At 44.6% G+C, this 16,322-nt stretch overlaps 1 protein-coding gene across 4 annotated transcripts in view; it reads left to right on the top strand.

Annotated features, from left to right (window-relative positions):
- The first annotated feature begins 316 nt into the window (after positions 1-316).
- The window catches only part of KIT (KIT proto-oncogene, receptor tyrosine kinase), a 77,432-nt gene continuing 61,426 nt past the window's right edge, over positions 317-16,322 (top strand). Inside the window, exon 1 of one of the 4 annotated variants that reach the window (XM_074347748.1) lies at positions 317-518. In XM_074347748.1, the coding sequence (XP_074203849.1) occupies positions 452-518 (67 nt within the window). In that variant the 5' untranslated portion in view covers positions 317-451. The remainder of the gene's footprint in view (positions 519-16,322) is intronic. The other 3 variants (XM_074347763.1, XM_074347731.1, XM_074347758.1) reach the window with 3 other exon arrangements.

Here is a 16,322-nt window from a genome sequence, read left to right as displayed (position 1 = left end):
AGGTGGCTGCCCGTGCCCTGATGTGCGCGTGGTGCCCAGCTTCACAAAGCGCGCGGGCAGCACCACCCTCGTCCCGGAACCGCCTCCGGCGGCCGGACCACATCACAGGGGAGGAGAGGTGGAGAGATGAAGGGGCTCTGAAGTCGGGAGCGGGCGGAGAGGGCCGGCGTGCCCTCCCCCCTCCCTGCAGGCTCAGTCCCCCGGGATCAGCACTTCGAAAGAGCAGGGGTCAGACGCCGCCGCCAGGGAGCGAGACCCAGGCGGGAAGGAGGGAGGGGAGGCGAGGAGGGGCGCGGAGAAGGGGCGTGGCCGGCGCGCCGGAGGAGGGCGCTGGGAGGAGGGGCTGCTGCTCCGCGCTCGCGGCTCTGGGGGCTTGGCTTTGCCGCGCTCGGTGCACTTGGGCGAGAGCAGGAACGTGGAACAGAGCTCCGGTCCCAGCGCAGCCACCGCGATGAGAGGCGCTCGCGGCGCCTGGGATTTCCTCTTCGTCCTGCTTCTCCTGCTCCGCGTCCACACAGGTGGGAGGACGCCGCGGGCAGCCGGGCCGCGCCCCCCCCTCGCCCCCCCGCCAGCGCAGCCTGTGCCTCCCGAGGGCTCGAACACGTTGGGATGTGTTGGGAGAGGTGGCTGCCGGTCCTCCGGTGCCCGTGCGTTTCAGCCTCCCGGAAGATTCGCGGCGGCCCTGGGACCCTCCTGCATCCTGCCCTGCTCACCTGCGCCAGGAGCCCCCCGCCGCTTGTGTTGGGGCTCTGAGCTGGGGGTCTTCGTGGAACGGGGGCGGTGAGGGGGCTTAGGCGTGAGCAAGGTGCGGGTTGAGGGCAGCGGGCTGCGTGCGAGTTTGGGGCTGCTTTTGTGCGCAGGGCGAGCCGGGGCAGAGGCAGGCGGCTCGGGGGTTCGCACCCAGCGCGTTATCTCCGCCCGGAGAGGCGCGGCCGCTGCTTCCTTTTGTTAAAAGTTGTGCGTGTGTGAGCGGGGCACGGGAGAACCGGCTAGCAGGTTCTCCTCCGCGCCGAGGGCGAAGTTGGAGGAGAACATTTGCTTTGCTGTGCGGCAGCTACCTTCTAAACCGCTGCGCTCTTTGTGCACCGGAGCCGGAGACCGTACCGGCTGCCTCGTCTGCTCGCGGCGCCACCCTGGACCCGAGTCGAAGGCTGCGGCGTCCCCGGATCGCTTTTTGCACGGGGAGCGCGCCGCGTGCGGCTCTGGGGCCGCCAACCTGGAGGTGCGGTTCCGGGGACAACTTGAGCAGGGCGTGTGGAAAGCAGCCGCTAGGTTGCAGACTTTTTGCTTTTGTAGATCCCGTGCCCGAGGCTCGCCCCTTTCTGCCGCGGTGCCGTTTCTTTTCTGCAGCGCGCCTCAGAGCGGCGGGTGGATACGTTTGCTGCCTGCTCCTGAGGGAGGCAGGGACTGTGCGCCGGGACAGTGGTCCCTGGCCCTGGCCACTGCCTATGTCCTGCTAGAGTGCCCGGCCAGGCTGGCGGGGCTCTGCAAACCCCTCGACTCAGTGTCTAAGACCTGTAATCGCAGGTCCATGTTTTTGAGGGGAGAATTTTAAGATTCGCAAGACCCCTTCCTATGTGATCTTTCTACTTAAGGGCTGCCTGTGGTAGGGGGTAGGAGATGGAGTGGAACTTTCTGCAAATCTTACTTGGATCTTAAAGCTGCTGTGAAAATCGCTTACTTCTGCGCGGGAACTTGGGTCTTCAGGTGGAGAATGAGGAGAATTTGCAGGCTCCTGGAAGCCCTCAGATTCCTGCCCCTTCTCTTTTTTTTCTGGGTGTCGCTGGTGCGCGAGCGAGCGCAGGTCGCCCGGATAACCCCTGAAGCCTTGCTCTTTCCCAGGTCTTTTTTTTTTTTTTTTTTTTTTTTAATTTTTAAGACTGATTTGTTAATGTAAGGATAGAAGGGGAATTAAAGGGCTCCAAAGGAAGCATCGTTGTTACTGGCTATATAGACTGCTGGTCAGTTTTCTTGTAAAGTCTTAAGATGCAGCCGCCCCTTCCCGGTCTTGTAAGGCATTGTAAGGGCTTTCCTGTAGGGGAAGAGAGTAGGAGGGATCATGAACTGAGTGTCCGGATTCCGGTGGCGGATTTGACCTCCTAAGCTTCAGACAAGCCGTTTGGTCATTACATCTTTGTGCCCTGACATTTTAATTTCAGTTAAGGTGTGTGCACCGGACCCGATGAGGGCACTGGAAAGACAGACCACACAGACGATTTCCTCTTTTTAAAATTAAATGAATCAATTGCTTCCTTATTCCTCATAATTAGCCTGCTCCATCCAACAGATTTTTGGCAAAGGGGATGTTAAGGTCTGGCTCCTGGGGGGCAGTATGGTGTAGTGACAAAGGCTTGTACTGCCTTCCTTGTTCTCCTTTTCTCAGCTTTTATTGACTGTGTGCCATTGTGCCAGTCCCTTAAATTTGGGGGAGTCCAGGGCCCTCGGCAGGACAGTGAGGCATCTGCACCATGAAGGATCCTCTGGGTCCCAGATTCTCCTCTTCCAGTGTTCTGAGTGGAGAATCTTCTCTTTTTCTGAACCCTTTCTTTGAATCCTTCCTGCCTCCTTGAAATTCCTCTGCCTCTCTTGCTCACAGGGACCCCTTGGTGGTATCCTGCTCTTCTACCCCTGTTTAAAGCAGGGAGGTGTGGTTTATGTTACCCTCTCCCCAGTCCACACATGGTCACCTGCAGTTTTACTTTGAGGGCTAGAAGGTGCCAACTCTGCAGGACCCTCCGTCCCTGCCCCCCCACCCCACCCGACCACAGTGTTTACAGCTCCTGTGCCCAGCACATCATACCCTCCCCCTGTTCCTGCAGGTGTGAGGCTAGAGTCATCCCCAGCAGCTGGACACAGGACATTCTGGATTATTGTCCTGCTGGAAATAACATGATGGTCTTAGAAAGGGATCCCAGAAAATTCGGTTATCCCCATTCTGGTCTTCCCCACTCACCTACACATTTTTTTCTTAGGACTTTATAAATCATGCACGCTGTGCTCTTGCAAACACATTTTCTGATGTGCCTTAAATTTCACGTTAGTGCCAGACCCTGCGCTGGGGCCTTTACCTGACATTTCCTGTCCTCTCAATCCCTGGTAGGTACCATCCCTATCATATCACTGGAGAAACTGGCTGAGGATAAGCCAGTTCCCAAAATAATCAGTGCTGGAGCCTGAGGTTGGCCCCATATGCCCAGCTATAGATCCATTCACATGATTATCAGAATCAGTTGTACAGTGAGATTTATTTGAAACTGTTAAATATTCTGTGCCAGGCATCGTTGGAAGTTCTGGGAATACAGGATGGTCAAGATCATCACCTTCCCAATTTTGGTGAAAAAGACCTAGAATTGCCTGGCATAGGATGTCTGGGTTAGAGCATTTTCAATTGGAGGGAAGTATTCACTGAAGGGGAAGTCATTAAATTATAGCTGCCTGGGGTGGGCTAGGTAGGATTTGACCCTGGGTGTGAGGGCTTTAGGTGTTAGCTGTCCATTGCAGTTAGAATCCCTCAGAAATGGAGATAAGCTGCCTCTAAAGTGTTGGTGCAAGTCAGTTGAAATTTTCCCATCCCCCACTCCAAAGAAAAGTGATCTGAGCATCCTATACTTGCGGCGTACTCGTGAGAAAGAAAACCCCCAGCGGTGGGGAATACCATTGGACGTTTACCCTGGATGAGCCGGATGAAATATAATGGCAGCTCACCACCCAGAGCCTTTCTTCTTCCAAACAGATTCTCATCAGAAACATGCCAAGTTATTTAGTGGGCTTCCCTTGGCGCATGTTTATGTACAGATGTTGTTGTGGTGATGGATTTTGCTGCTGTTGTTGACGGCCGCCAGAAGTGGCCCTTAGGATTTTGACTCATTTCCTCAAGTCTCCCCCAGCTGATTAAAGAAGGACACCAGGAAATGAGCGGCGATGTCCTGAGCGGAATTCTTGAAGCTGGACTGCAGTGCAGGGACCCCTCCAAGGCAGTGGTCAAGGATGGAGCAGCATTTTCTCCAGAATGAATTTAATTTCACAGCCCTCAGACAAGGGATGTGCTTAGTGTAGCTGCAACACGTGTGGTAGTAACCTTTTTAAAAAAGGGACTGTAAGACATTTGAAAAAATCATAGCATGCAAAATTTCACATGCAGTCTCTTTAACTAGATATTTTCATGGCTGCAAATCCAGGGTGAAGAAGGGCCTACAAGGGAGTTACCAGTGGTAAGAGTTTGAATCTAGGGTGTATCTAGTGTAAATCTTTGTTGAAAGTAGAGGGGACCTATGAGTAAGCATGGCCTAGCAGCTCTGGTTTCTGACATTTTATATGTGACAGCCCACCTTTTGACTTTAGGCACTTTTTTAAAAATTGAAATATAGTTGATTTACAATGCTGTGTTAGTTTCTGGTGTTCAACATATTCAGTTACACACATATATATTCTTTTTCATATTCCTTATCATTATAGGTTATTACAAGATGTTGAATATAATTCCCTATGCTAAATGATTGGACCTTGTTGTCTATCTATTTTGTAGTAGTTAGTATCTGCAAATCCCAATCTCATTTCTCCCTCTCCTTCCCCTCCCCTGTAACCATAAGTTTGTCCTCTGTGTCTGTGAGTTTGTTTCTGTTTTGTAAATAAATTCATTTGTGCCACATTTACATTCCACATATAAGTTATATATTTGTCTTTCTCTGTCTGACTTACTTCACTTAGTATGACAATCTCTAGGTCCTGACTTTGGACTCTTAGTTGCAAGCTGATAGCCCTTGCACTTGTTTTGTTTGGCCCACATTATGCTTTTTTAGAAAACGTTGGGGGCAATATTAAAAATCTGGAGAATTTGTATCAAGATCTAGATTTCTTTATTCTCTAGAAAACTCTGCCTCTTTAGATGGGACCTTTGCTGGTCTGGTTGCTGTAGGCAATACCGCTCTCTACTACACTTCCTTAGGTTTTTAGGCATTTAGCCTTGGGCCCCGGTGAGCACAGGTGGGATCACGCAGGTAACTAGTGGAAGGAGCACAGGCTTAAGGAATGGTGAGAGCCTTTTATCAGTGACAGCTTTGCAGCCTTGAAACAAGTTGCTTACTCTGGCTGAGCTTCACGTTTGCATCGTAGTTTTAGCTGTGTGACTTTGGGGAAATTACCTAACTTCTCTGTACCAGTAAATGTGTGACTACATATGTGTTTAGAATGATGCTACTTGGCACACTCATGGTCCAAACTCAATACATGTCAGCCATAATTATTATCTGTAAAATAGAAATTGTTATCCATAAAACGAGAATAATGCCTACTTTAATGTGATTGCTCTAAAGATTAGAAACCAATTCTTGTAAAGATACTTGGCACTGGGTTGGGGATGGGATAGGCACCTAACGAATGAGGAAACTCCATGGTTATGTGGAATTTGACTACTTTTCTTTATAATCCTTGCATGCAGATACCAATAGGTACTAACTTGAGAGCTTTTAAGAAGAAATAGGCTTTAACTTTTGTCTTGAGATTTATATAGCTTTCGACGTAACAGTTGGGAATCACTAGTCTTAGAGACTGAACAGATCTTGCAAAATTTTTTTTCCCCAGGGGAAAAACCCCCGGACGATTTCTCCAATGAAGACTTTCATACCTGCTTAATTTCCCCATTCATCTTACTTTCTAGCCCTCGTGCTTACATTTTGATTATAACACACTTTTGTTAGATGCCTTCTGCTGCATACCTTTCTGACAGGTTTCCAAGGCTTTTGCAAACTTGAAAGTTTAAGCTAAATTGTTATTCAGGGCATGTGGCACCAGAGTCAAGGGCTTGGGCTCTGAAATTGACAAGCAGGGTTTTAATCCAGTCTCTTGCCAGCTCTGCGATCTGAGATAAGACCCTTCACCTCTACTTAAACTTCATTTCTTCGCCTGTAAAATGGGGTTGAAGGCACGGGGCTACTGGAAGGACGAAGTTAGATTATGGGGGAAACACACTTGGCGCAGTGTCCCTTACGGGGAAAGCTCAGGGACTCCACCATCAGGCTGATTTTATGTTCCCTCTTCAGCATTGTCTCTTAGAAAAGAAATTTGGAAATGGTCTAAAAACAGACTATATAGAGGTTATTTTTTGTTTGTTTGTTTGTTTTGTTTGTTTGTTTTTTAGTATTAAGATGGAGTTTATACATTGAATGTCTAGTTTTTTAAAAGGTTCACAGTTAGTGTTAATGTAGACTTTTCTCCCTGGTTCTTTGTTTAACCTTATAGCCTGCTTTCCACCAAAGGGGATAAAGATTTCTGGATAAACATTTAGATGGGGAACTTTCTGTAAATGGCTAATTTCTCAAGGTGACAGGTGTAGGTCACAGAGGGTCCTTGAACCCTATTGCCTTGTAAAGTGGCATTGAAAGCACCTTGGGAGGGAGGAGCTTTTCTGACCTTCCCCAGGTGGGAGGGATCAAGCTGAGCTTGTCTGTTGCCCAGGGCTGGATACACAGTGGTGCTCAGTCAATACCCGTTTAACCTCTCTCCTATTTTCCAGCACTTGCATGGAGCTTTGAATGTAATAAATGCCCAGTCAACATCACAGATTCAGTTTAACAAAGGCTGATCAATCCCTATGCCTCAATCCTTGCAGGGACTCTAGGTATGGGCTCCGGGGGTTGGGGAGGAACGGAGTAAGACCAGAGCCACTAATTCAGAGTAGAATTTGGTGTCTTAAGAAGTGCCAGGCAAGATTTCAGAGGAGTTTACATCTTGGTGGGCAGGTGATAGAGACTGGGCGGAGATCAGTAAAAGTGTTCACGTGGGAGATAATATTTGACATTAATTTCTGCACCTTAAAAGAGGATCAGTTGCCTGTAGTTGAGGCTTAGATTGCAAAAAGCTCCTGAAACAAGGAGCAAAACATTCAGATCTTATTTGAGGATTGTCAAATCTTTCAATTGGTGTGATGGCTGAGGGCAGGGAATTGGAGGGGAAGAGGCTAGAAAGGCACTCTGGTTAGACTCAAGGAGCATTGGAGGGAGGATGTATTTAGCGTTGAGTTTGGTCCATATTCTGAAAAAGGCTTTGGAATCTAGGCTAAGGTGGCCTTGGCCCAGTAGAGGCCCTCCTGGCTTTGCTTACTAGTCCACGGCTGTTCGCTCCACCATTCTATCCAACCACACTGCCCAGCCCGCTCCAAACAATCGGAGTTTGCTGGGGGCAGCTGAAACTAAGGGAGGGGTGTGTGTTTAAATTTTGGCAAAATACACATAACATAAAATTTACTATCTTAACCATTTTTTTGGTGTACAGTCCAGTGGTATGACAATCACAATGTCGGGAGCCCATCTTCAGGACACTAAACTGAAACTCTGGACCCATGAAACACCCTGTCCCTCAGCCGTTTGCAACCAATATTCTACTTTCTATTTTTAAAAATATTTTATTTATTTATTTATTATTGTATTACCTTTTTTTTTTTTTTTGAGGGGGGAGAGAGGTAACTATGTTAAATTTTTTAGAGGAGATACTGGGGATTGAACCCAGGATCTTGCGCACGCTAAGCATGCGCTCTACCACTTGATCTATACCTTCCCCCCATTCTACTTTCTGTCTGTATAGGGACCTCATATAAGTGGAATCAATATTTGTCCTTGTGACTGGCTTACTTTATTTAGCATACTGTCCTCAAGGTTCATCTATGTTGTAGCATATGTCAGAGTTTCCTTCCTTTTTAATGTATATATTTACGTATGTATGTGTATGCATATGCCACATTTTGTTTTATCATCCATTAGTGTACTCTTGGGTAAATTCCCTCTTTTGGCTACTGTGAAGAATGCTGTTATGAACGTGGGTGTACAAATATCTGAGGGGGAGCCTCTTTTAGGTTGGTTAATCCAGTGGCTGAGAGCTATGTATTAGTGGGGAGCTGGGCAGAGGGACCATCAGTCACTCTTTAGATGATTAGATGGTCTCTGGATGAAGGGGCGAGCACGTGAGTCTTGAGGTGCATGCTCTGGGAAGAAGGGGGAACACTTAAGAGACACAAGGAAGATAAAGGCAGCAACCTTAATTCTCTTGGCAAATTTCCAGGCATCTTGGATGTGTCAGGCACCAATGAGATTGTGGGGAAGGGGAGCAGGAGCTATTGTGGGTGTGCTAACTGGGAGAACTGGTGGTGCTGTGGAATTAACAGAAATAGAGCCAAGAGGAGGAGCAGCCTGTTTGAAAGAGGGCATGTGATACTTGACTCCACTGTATTTGTTCATTGATCATTTACAGGCTGCATTTACTCGAAACTCAGTTTTGCAGACACGGTGGTAGATATAAATGAAATTCTTCTTAGGGTCAGGTCCCTGTAAGAAACAAAACTAAACCCCAAAAGTCACAGAACATGGCTTTATACTATTATGGTAGGATTCGGAGATTAGAAAGAATTGTATATTTTGTACCAGTCATATGATGAAAAGTAAATTTTCATGAAAAGAGAGAGCAGGAAGATAATCCCTGCATTTCTTCTCTGTATTAAACCATTTAAAAAGTATGTTTATTGGTTTTCTCAGAGAACAAAATGGATGTTTTGGGTGGAGAAGACCACGTAGAGTTGATTAAAGCTTTGGGAAATAGGCCTTTTGAAGGCAACTTCAAGAAATTGGATTTATTAAGCCTGGAGAAGATAAGGTGAAGGAAGGTTTAGTGAATGACAGCCTTCAAATATTTGTAGCCTGTGAATGAAGAAAGGGACAAGATGAGAATAGTTTAAACTGCCCCAGAAGGAAATTGGGATTTTTTTTTTTTTTAGGGAAAATTCTTTGATTGGAACTTTTAAAAAAGACTTTGTTGTGTTACCAGAGCTAGTTATAGGGTCTTTGCTGCAGGTATGAGAAGTGAAGCTATTGTTCTTTTGAAATGGTTGGGTCCTGCCCTGCTTGGTTGGTTCAATGACCCTTTTTAAGAGCCAGCCTGAAATCTTTTATAAATAAAATAACCAGCTGTTTTCCTCCCTTCACTGCCTTGGCTCCGGGGTAGAGTGTGTCTTATAAATTCTGGGTAGACTCTCACAGGATTCACTACTCTCTTCACAACTTTTGGCTACATGGAAAATAGCCAGTAAAGAACCCACACCTAGAAATGGGTTATTGATCTATTGGAGGTGGTGGTGGTGGGGGGATCTAACCACAGAATGAATTGTGCAGTGTGAGAGCTTAAACTGAGTGCCAAAATTCTAGGGAAATCCATAATCGACCATAATTACCCCTAACCTAAGAATGTGCTCTGTGATCGCCCGGCCGACTGGTAATTTTGAGATACAGCCAGCTGTGCCGCACGTAGGCTGAGAAATCTGTCAGGATGAAGGAAGTCCTTTTCCCTTGATTACTCAGGGATGGACTGATCACTCTGAGGTTCACCCGGCACCCTGACTTCCTTTCCCACCTGCCCCTTCCCTTTGGTCATTTCATGGTCATGGCTCAGTGGCACATACCAGACTAGCCCGTGGTCCAGCAGGGGAAGGTGGTAGTAATAAAATAGCAATTCAGCAGCTTCTAGTTGATTGCATCATTTCACCTGTCATGTCGACATGCGTGATGATTTCTACAATGTGATCGCTGCCTTTCAGGAGCCCAGGATCTATGGGAACATAAGTGTGGGGTAGATGCTAATATAGTAAATCTGTAACAAGGTTTGAATAACAGTCCTGGTCCAGAAGCTGGGAAACATATTCATTTCCCTACTTTTTGAGTATAATGGCTAATTCAGTCAGATCTGGGACCTGAGTTAAATCTTGATGAGTGGGGACTGGCATTGGTCAAGGTGTGGACAGCAGAAGCAGAGGGTTAGTTAGCTGAAAGACTTTCATAGAAAAAAATCTCTGGAAGCTAGCAGAAGGAAAAGGGTAGTTTTTAGGGTGCCTGGATTTTTATTCTTCAGAAGTAACAGTATTTCCTGCAGTGCCATATGTGATGAGATTTTTCTAAGTGTAATCTGGTCAAGTAGTTGCTTACTCAGAGAAATAATTCTTAAAAATGGAAGTGTATAGATCTCACTTTTGCATGGTATTACGTATATTGCATGCACAATGCAGATCCAGACTAGGTCCACAGGATATGTACTTTGAGTTGCTTTTAGGTCCCTCTCCCACCTTCCTGCCTCTTCACCCTCAGGCAAGATCACAGATTTTTTAGGTTCAACATCTGGTAGTGGCAGGAGATGATCATTGAATCTTTGCTTACTACCAGATTTTAAATATTTAGTAAAATGGTAAGCCAGGTATGTAGCAGTCTGCATAAATTCATTCTTTAAAAAAACAAAACAAAACCCAGCAGCAAGCCAAAACCCCAAGTCTTGATAAGAGTCCTGAGTGGCTTAGGGCATCTTGAGATTTTGCCCTGAGTTCCCCAAACCTGCCTTAGAAGGTAACCAGAAGATCAGTAGGGGCGCTGGTTACTGCCCTCCCCAAAGCAGTGAGCCTGCGGGAGGAGGTGGCTATTTGTGGGATGCAGAAGTGTATCACATGAGGGAAAGGTGTAAGTGATGGTATTTTCCAAGGAATGCCTCGTTCTTGACCTAATGGATAAAAATAATAATGAAAATGAGAAGAGGAGAAACCTTTTTCCCCCTTATATCTCTGAGTTGTTTACCCTGTTTCAGTTAGGTTTACCCCAGGTGACTTAGGTTTATTTCAACAGTATTATTGTTATGAAATTCTTTAAAATGGTCCCGGGCTGCCAGTAATTTAAATATAATGGCCTATGCAGATTTGTTAGCAGAGGAATTGCTTTGCAGGGTTAGAACAAAGGAGGGAACATCACAAAGAACTGTGGAAATTACTTGGTGTCTCTTTTTATTGGAGGGAAGTATTTATAGAAGGGACCTAATGTAGGTTTGACTTCTGGGGAAAACGTTTCCTGGTGATTTCGTGTGGCATTTGGATATCTGTTATTCTACTTGGCCTAGTGCAAGGCTGTGTTTTAAAAAACGGAAACTTACTCTATTTGGAAAGACTGGGTCCTTTCAAAGTGATACAGTTTTTTAGTTTGTAAAGTGTTGGAAATAAGTCTCTATCCTAATTTTCGCAATGTAGATTTCTTTTTTAACAGCTGATGGAAGATTTTCATTTCAAAAAATGGCCCAGTAAAACAGCACGAATTGGCCTTTAGGCTTTTTGTCATTGTTAAATTAACCCAGGATTCTTACTCCGAAAATAATGTCATTAGAACAGCCACTTGAAAACAGTTAATTGGGATATTTAAATGTTTTTCTACTTATTTGGTATAGTCAGTATATTTACTATAGGGAAATAGTAGACAAGTTTCGAGCTCAACCGAAATGCATCACTTTCATGAAAAAGAACCACCCTCCTTTGCCTTTCCTGCTTTTTAAAATAAACTAGCATATGTAGAAGGGTTTATGAATTTTTTAAGAGATCTGAATGTGTAGCCTAATTTCCATTCTAGCATTTTCAAGAGCTATTGTTTAAAAGGAACTATCACCTTAGTTTCAGAATGAGTGCCTTCTAGGGAGAGGCTGGCCAAGGGAGCAGAAGTCCAAAGAGTTCACCAGGTGAAGATGGTCCCAGACAGGTGCAGACGGCCTCTCTTTCCATACGGGAAACTTGGAACAGAAGCTCTGGGCATAAAACTGTAGCACTTAAGATTTACAGCTTCATTCTGTTAATCCCTTCAGTATCTTTTAAACAGACCCTACACGTACCAGGAATTTATAAATTTGTTCACAAATAATTATTGATGCAAGTGGGAGGGCGGTGTTATAGCTGTGAACACACCAAGCCAAAATCCTTGTCCTCTTGGGGCTTCTGTCTAGTGAATTCTTTTTCTTTCATGAGCCTAGGTCCACAAAGAGCCCAGAAGGGGGGAAAAAATCTTAGGTATCTCTTAGAAAGCAGCTTAATTTAGATTTATTTCAGTTGATTATTATGGTCAACTAAGGAAGAAAGCAAAGAAAGGCAAGGTTTCTCAGAGGGCCCGGTGGTGGCTGGTGCTGGGTTGACAAGGAAGGAGGGTGCAGAGGAGGCAAAGCAGAGAGAGATGGGGGGAGGGGGATGGGGACAGGGTAGGGGCTGACGCAGGAGGAGCTTTGAGAGATGTTTGTCACCTGAGTCCTGTCTGTCCCGGTGGTGCCCTTCGAAGGGCTGAGCACTGGGCAGTCTTCCAGCTTGTCACGGCTCCAGTCTTAACTTCAGCCTCTCCAGCAGGCATGAGGATGTACTGATGAAGGATGTACCAAAGGGGGTGGAAGAAGTGTCTGCAATGCCAGGGACACAGATAGGTGTCTTTACTTTTGAGACTTCATGGAGCCTTGAATGTGCCAAGTGCGTCGTCTGTCTGTAGGTTTGGAGCCATTTTTCTCAGAACGGACCAGAATGCTTTTTCACAGCTGAGAGAGATGCTCCAGGGGTCCACGCTGAGTGCCCTTCAAGGACTGAAAGTTCTGTACCTCCTTTTAAAATTCTTTCATCTTTTTCTTGTCAAAATCTGACCAGCTTCAGCTTTTAATAATACACATGTTTGACTGATAGCATGTTGAGTCCAACAAAGCACCATGAAGCCACTGTCAGGCAGGTGCTATTTCCTGTTGGTTTCCTATTGCGAGTAACATTTAAATTAGCTAGTAGCCTGTTCTTTCCCCTCCCTTTTCTCCCCGAGCTTGGGATTTGAAGTAATATCCTTTTACTCCTAGTTACTATGTATAAGGCAATCAACAAGCATATTCTACTTTACAGACGTTCCTCCCTCCTCTAATTGTTCTGATAGCTGTACCAAAATTGCTTTATCAGAAGATACAGCAATCACATGCTCTGCTTTGTTACCATTTAGTCTTAGTTCCATAGGGAAATAAGTGTTTAATGCTAGCCACTAGTCCTTATGTCCTGTCTTTCCTGACATTTTGTCTTTCTGAAGCTCATCTTCTAATAGACACCTCAGGAAGCACTCAAGGGAAGTATTTCCTGAATTATATGTTCACAGCAGCTTGTCTATAGCCTTTGCCTGTGTACTTAAAAGTCAGGTTGGCTGATACAAGTCCTTGGCCCATTTTTTCTTTGCTCAAGGATCTTTAATTTTTAACTGTGTTGTATTTTGCTATGAAGTGTTGTCAAAGTCTGCTGGCAATCTGCTTTTTTCCCCCTCATGTTTAACTTGGTATGTTTGCCTAGATATCCAAAGGGCTTTTTTACCTTCATTTTTTTAAAGTCCTGTAGTTCTATAGCATTGGCTGCTCTGGGCTGGTTTTTTTAGGGATATGATGTGCCACTCTAATAGGTACAGTGTCCCTGGGTATCTGCAAGTGATTGGGTCTAGGACCCCTACAGCTCCCCAAATCTTGGATGCTCAAATTCCTTACATAAAACAGCACAGTACAGCTGGCACTCTGTATTGTGGATGTAGAACCTGCAGACACAGAGGGCCGACTATAATTTCTTCTTGGCTTTTGGAACTCCCATTATGTGTATGTTAGATCTTCTTTGCCTACCTTCTGTTTCCATCACTTTCTCTCAGTCCTTTTCATATCTTCATCATTTGTTTGAATTTAAAATTTTTCTTCCTTTCCATCTTCTACCTCTTTTAAGGCATTATTCATTTTATTTGCTCCTGTGTTCTTTTTATTTACCCTTTATTTCTGATTTTTTTTTCCTTTTCTTAGTTCTTTATCTCCATTTTCAAATCTTCCTTTTCTCTATTTAGCTCATTTCTGAATTTTAAAAGTTCTGATTTAGGCCATTCTTTCTAGCTTCTTTTATACATTTCTTTTAGCTCATTTTTGAAATATTAGGTTATAGTTCTCATTTGTTTTGTGTTTTTCTGGCATAATTTTATTGTCTGTATTAGGGATATCATTCAGTTCCTTACTTTTTCTTTAAATAAAATATTTGGAATTCACTGCAATTCTTTTCTGTTGTTCACTCTGAGTCTTCCTATACTCTTAGTAGGGCCATTATAGCCTTTCTAGCTTCATGGCTCTGTAGAGAGTACCCACTTACATTGTCTCCACGAAGTGGTAAAAAAAAAAAAAATTGGACTCTTATTTTCTACATCTTAAGATCTTACTTTTTTTTGGGTCCCTGTTCCCACCCCTTACCCATCTGAACCTTTCCTTTCTTTTGCCCCATCTTCCTCGTCATAGATTCATCCTCAGCAATTTCTCCTCAGTATGGGGCTATGACCTAGTTTGTTAGTTCACAGGGATCAGACCTCCCCCACCCCCAAACATACCAGGACATCAGAAATACATGGGTACAAATCCCCTCTGCATTTCCTAGTAAAGTGGAACCTGCAGGGCCCTCTGCCAGCTTCTGTGGGTGTCCTCAGAGTGGCCCTTGAGATTTCCAGTGTGTACCTAAGAACAGTTCTTCAAGCTGTTAGGAGTTTGTCCCCACCTTCTCATACACAGGGCTCACGGGGAAACCTTAGCATGTGGGCTTGCTGTAGATGTCATCTGTGGGCTTTTGGTTCTGTTCTATTTGTCTGTTTTTATCATTGGGGTGGGTTGGGGAGATCTGATAATTATGTTGTCACCACCGTCTTGCCAGAATCTATATGCACTTTTTGACAAAATTTGTAGCTTTTGGGTCTACCAAATCAGGACCAAAGTAGCAAAGTCTTGAAACATTAAATCACTAGTAGCTGCCTTTAAAAAATAATTTTCTTCCAAAATAAGTTATTAAAAAGGTATTGTAGAGAGAAGTTAGTGGTTGTAACTATCTGAAAAATGGTCAATTTATGGCCCTAAGCCATATTCCAAGCTTATTGTTTATGACAACATGTAATGGTTGGAATCATCCAAGTACCAGGAAGCCCATATTCGAGCTGTTGTTTCTAAGGAAAATGTATAAAATGACAGACTTTGCCATTGTTTGTCTGGTGTGATATTCCTTGAGTTCTGAAGGAGATACTGCTATTTTATAGTTTTAAAAGTGTTAAACCACATTTACACTTTCAATACCATCTAATAAAGATAAAATCATTACTTAATTAGGTGCATTTTTCTCTTTCAGCTTTTTTCCCCCAGTGAAGAATTTGCATATCTCTAATTATAGTCATTTGAAAAAAAAATGCTGCCAGGACTTGACATAATATTAATTTAGATTTCCAAAAATACTAAATTTCCTTCCTCCAACTTGAGTTTCCTCCAATTGGCCATCGATTTAAATTATATACTAAAAGGTTGCAATTTTAGAATTGGCCCCTTTTCCCTCCTGCATTTAGGGATAGCCATTATTCCAAAGTCATGTAAAGAAGTAAAACTTTCTCAGTAGGCATATTGGAAACTTTTTTTTTTAATTCTGGCGAATAGAGCAAGGTCGTTTTCAGACATTTCCTCTTATTTTCTATGAAGAGATTGAGGAAGAAATCATTTCAGAAACGGGTTTGGTCATTAAGAATTCTTTGCAAGCGGGTAGCAAGCTTAATGTATTGTTCTAAGTGAACGTCACCCAAGAAAAATTAAGGGAAAAGTCAACACTCATTAAGCAAATTGACCAGCCAAGTGTTTTGATGAATGTCGCAACAAATTTGAATAAACTAATTTTGTCCATTAGTGTGCTTTTAGACCAATGTGATTGTTTTGGTCTAATTATTTTTTATTTTGTTTATTCAGATGTAGAATGGCTGCAAAATTAACTATTACAGCAATTATCTGATTAGCAATTTAGAAAATTGGTGACTGGTATCTGACGACTCACCAGGAAGCGCCTGGCATTGGAATTGGGTAGGACTGTGTGTCCTGCACACAGTCTAAGGAGAAGCCTGTGCTCTTTTCCCTGTTTCTCACCCACTGCAAAGGGGAACCCAGGGTTAGCCTGGGCTGCGGACCTGGGCTCTGGGCACTCGGGTACTGTGCACCAGATTGAGGTCTCATGTGCTGCAGAAGTTGTGTTTGCCACCCAGTGTCACTATTCCGGAGTCCTGTAGCTGTGACTGGTGAATTCTGCCACATTTCCCACTTCTAAAGCTGGGGGATTCGAGAAATCTGTGCCCGAGTGGCTGCCAAGGCTTGTCAGGGGGACCCAGTGCGAGGCCGATTTCTAGGTGTAAAAGCCAGGCAGATCTGCTCACTCAAGAAAATCTGTTTTTGCAGGTTTGCTTTGAGTTCCAAGATACAGATTCTGGTAAAAAAAAATTTTTTGCTGCATTAATGCCACGGGTTGCCCCTGGTAGCTGACTGTCTTGTGGGGGAGGGGATAACTGGTCCTCCAAGTGTGGTCCTGGACCTGCAGCTGCAGCATCGCCTGGGACTTGTCTGAAGGGCAGACTCTCCCTTCCCATCCCAGAACTGCTGAAATTGGAGCCTAGGAGCAGGGCCCTGCGGTCCCTTTTCCCAAGCCATCCGGGTGATTCTGGTACAGG

The sequence above is a fragment of the Camelus bactrianus genome, chromosome 2 (assembly GCF_048773025.1).
Source record: "Camelus bactrianus isolate YW-2024 breed Bactrian camel chromosome 2, ASM4877302v1, whole genome shotgun sequence".
In the NCBI taxonomy this organism is placed as follows: Eukaryota; Metazoa; Chordata; class Mammalia; order Artiodactyla; family Camelidae; genus Camelus; species Camelus bactrianus.
The sequence above is the reverse complement of the archived record's forward strand: the minus strand, read 5'-3'. Positions and strand labels throughout refer to the sequence as shown.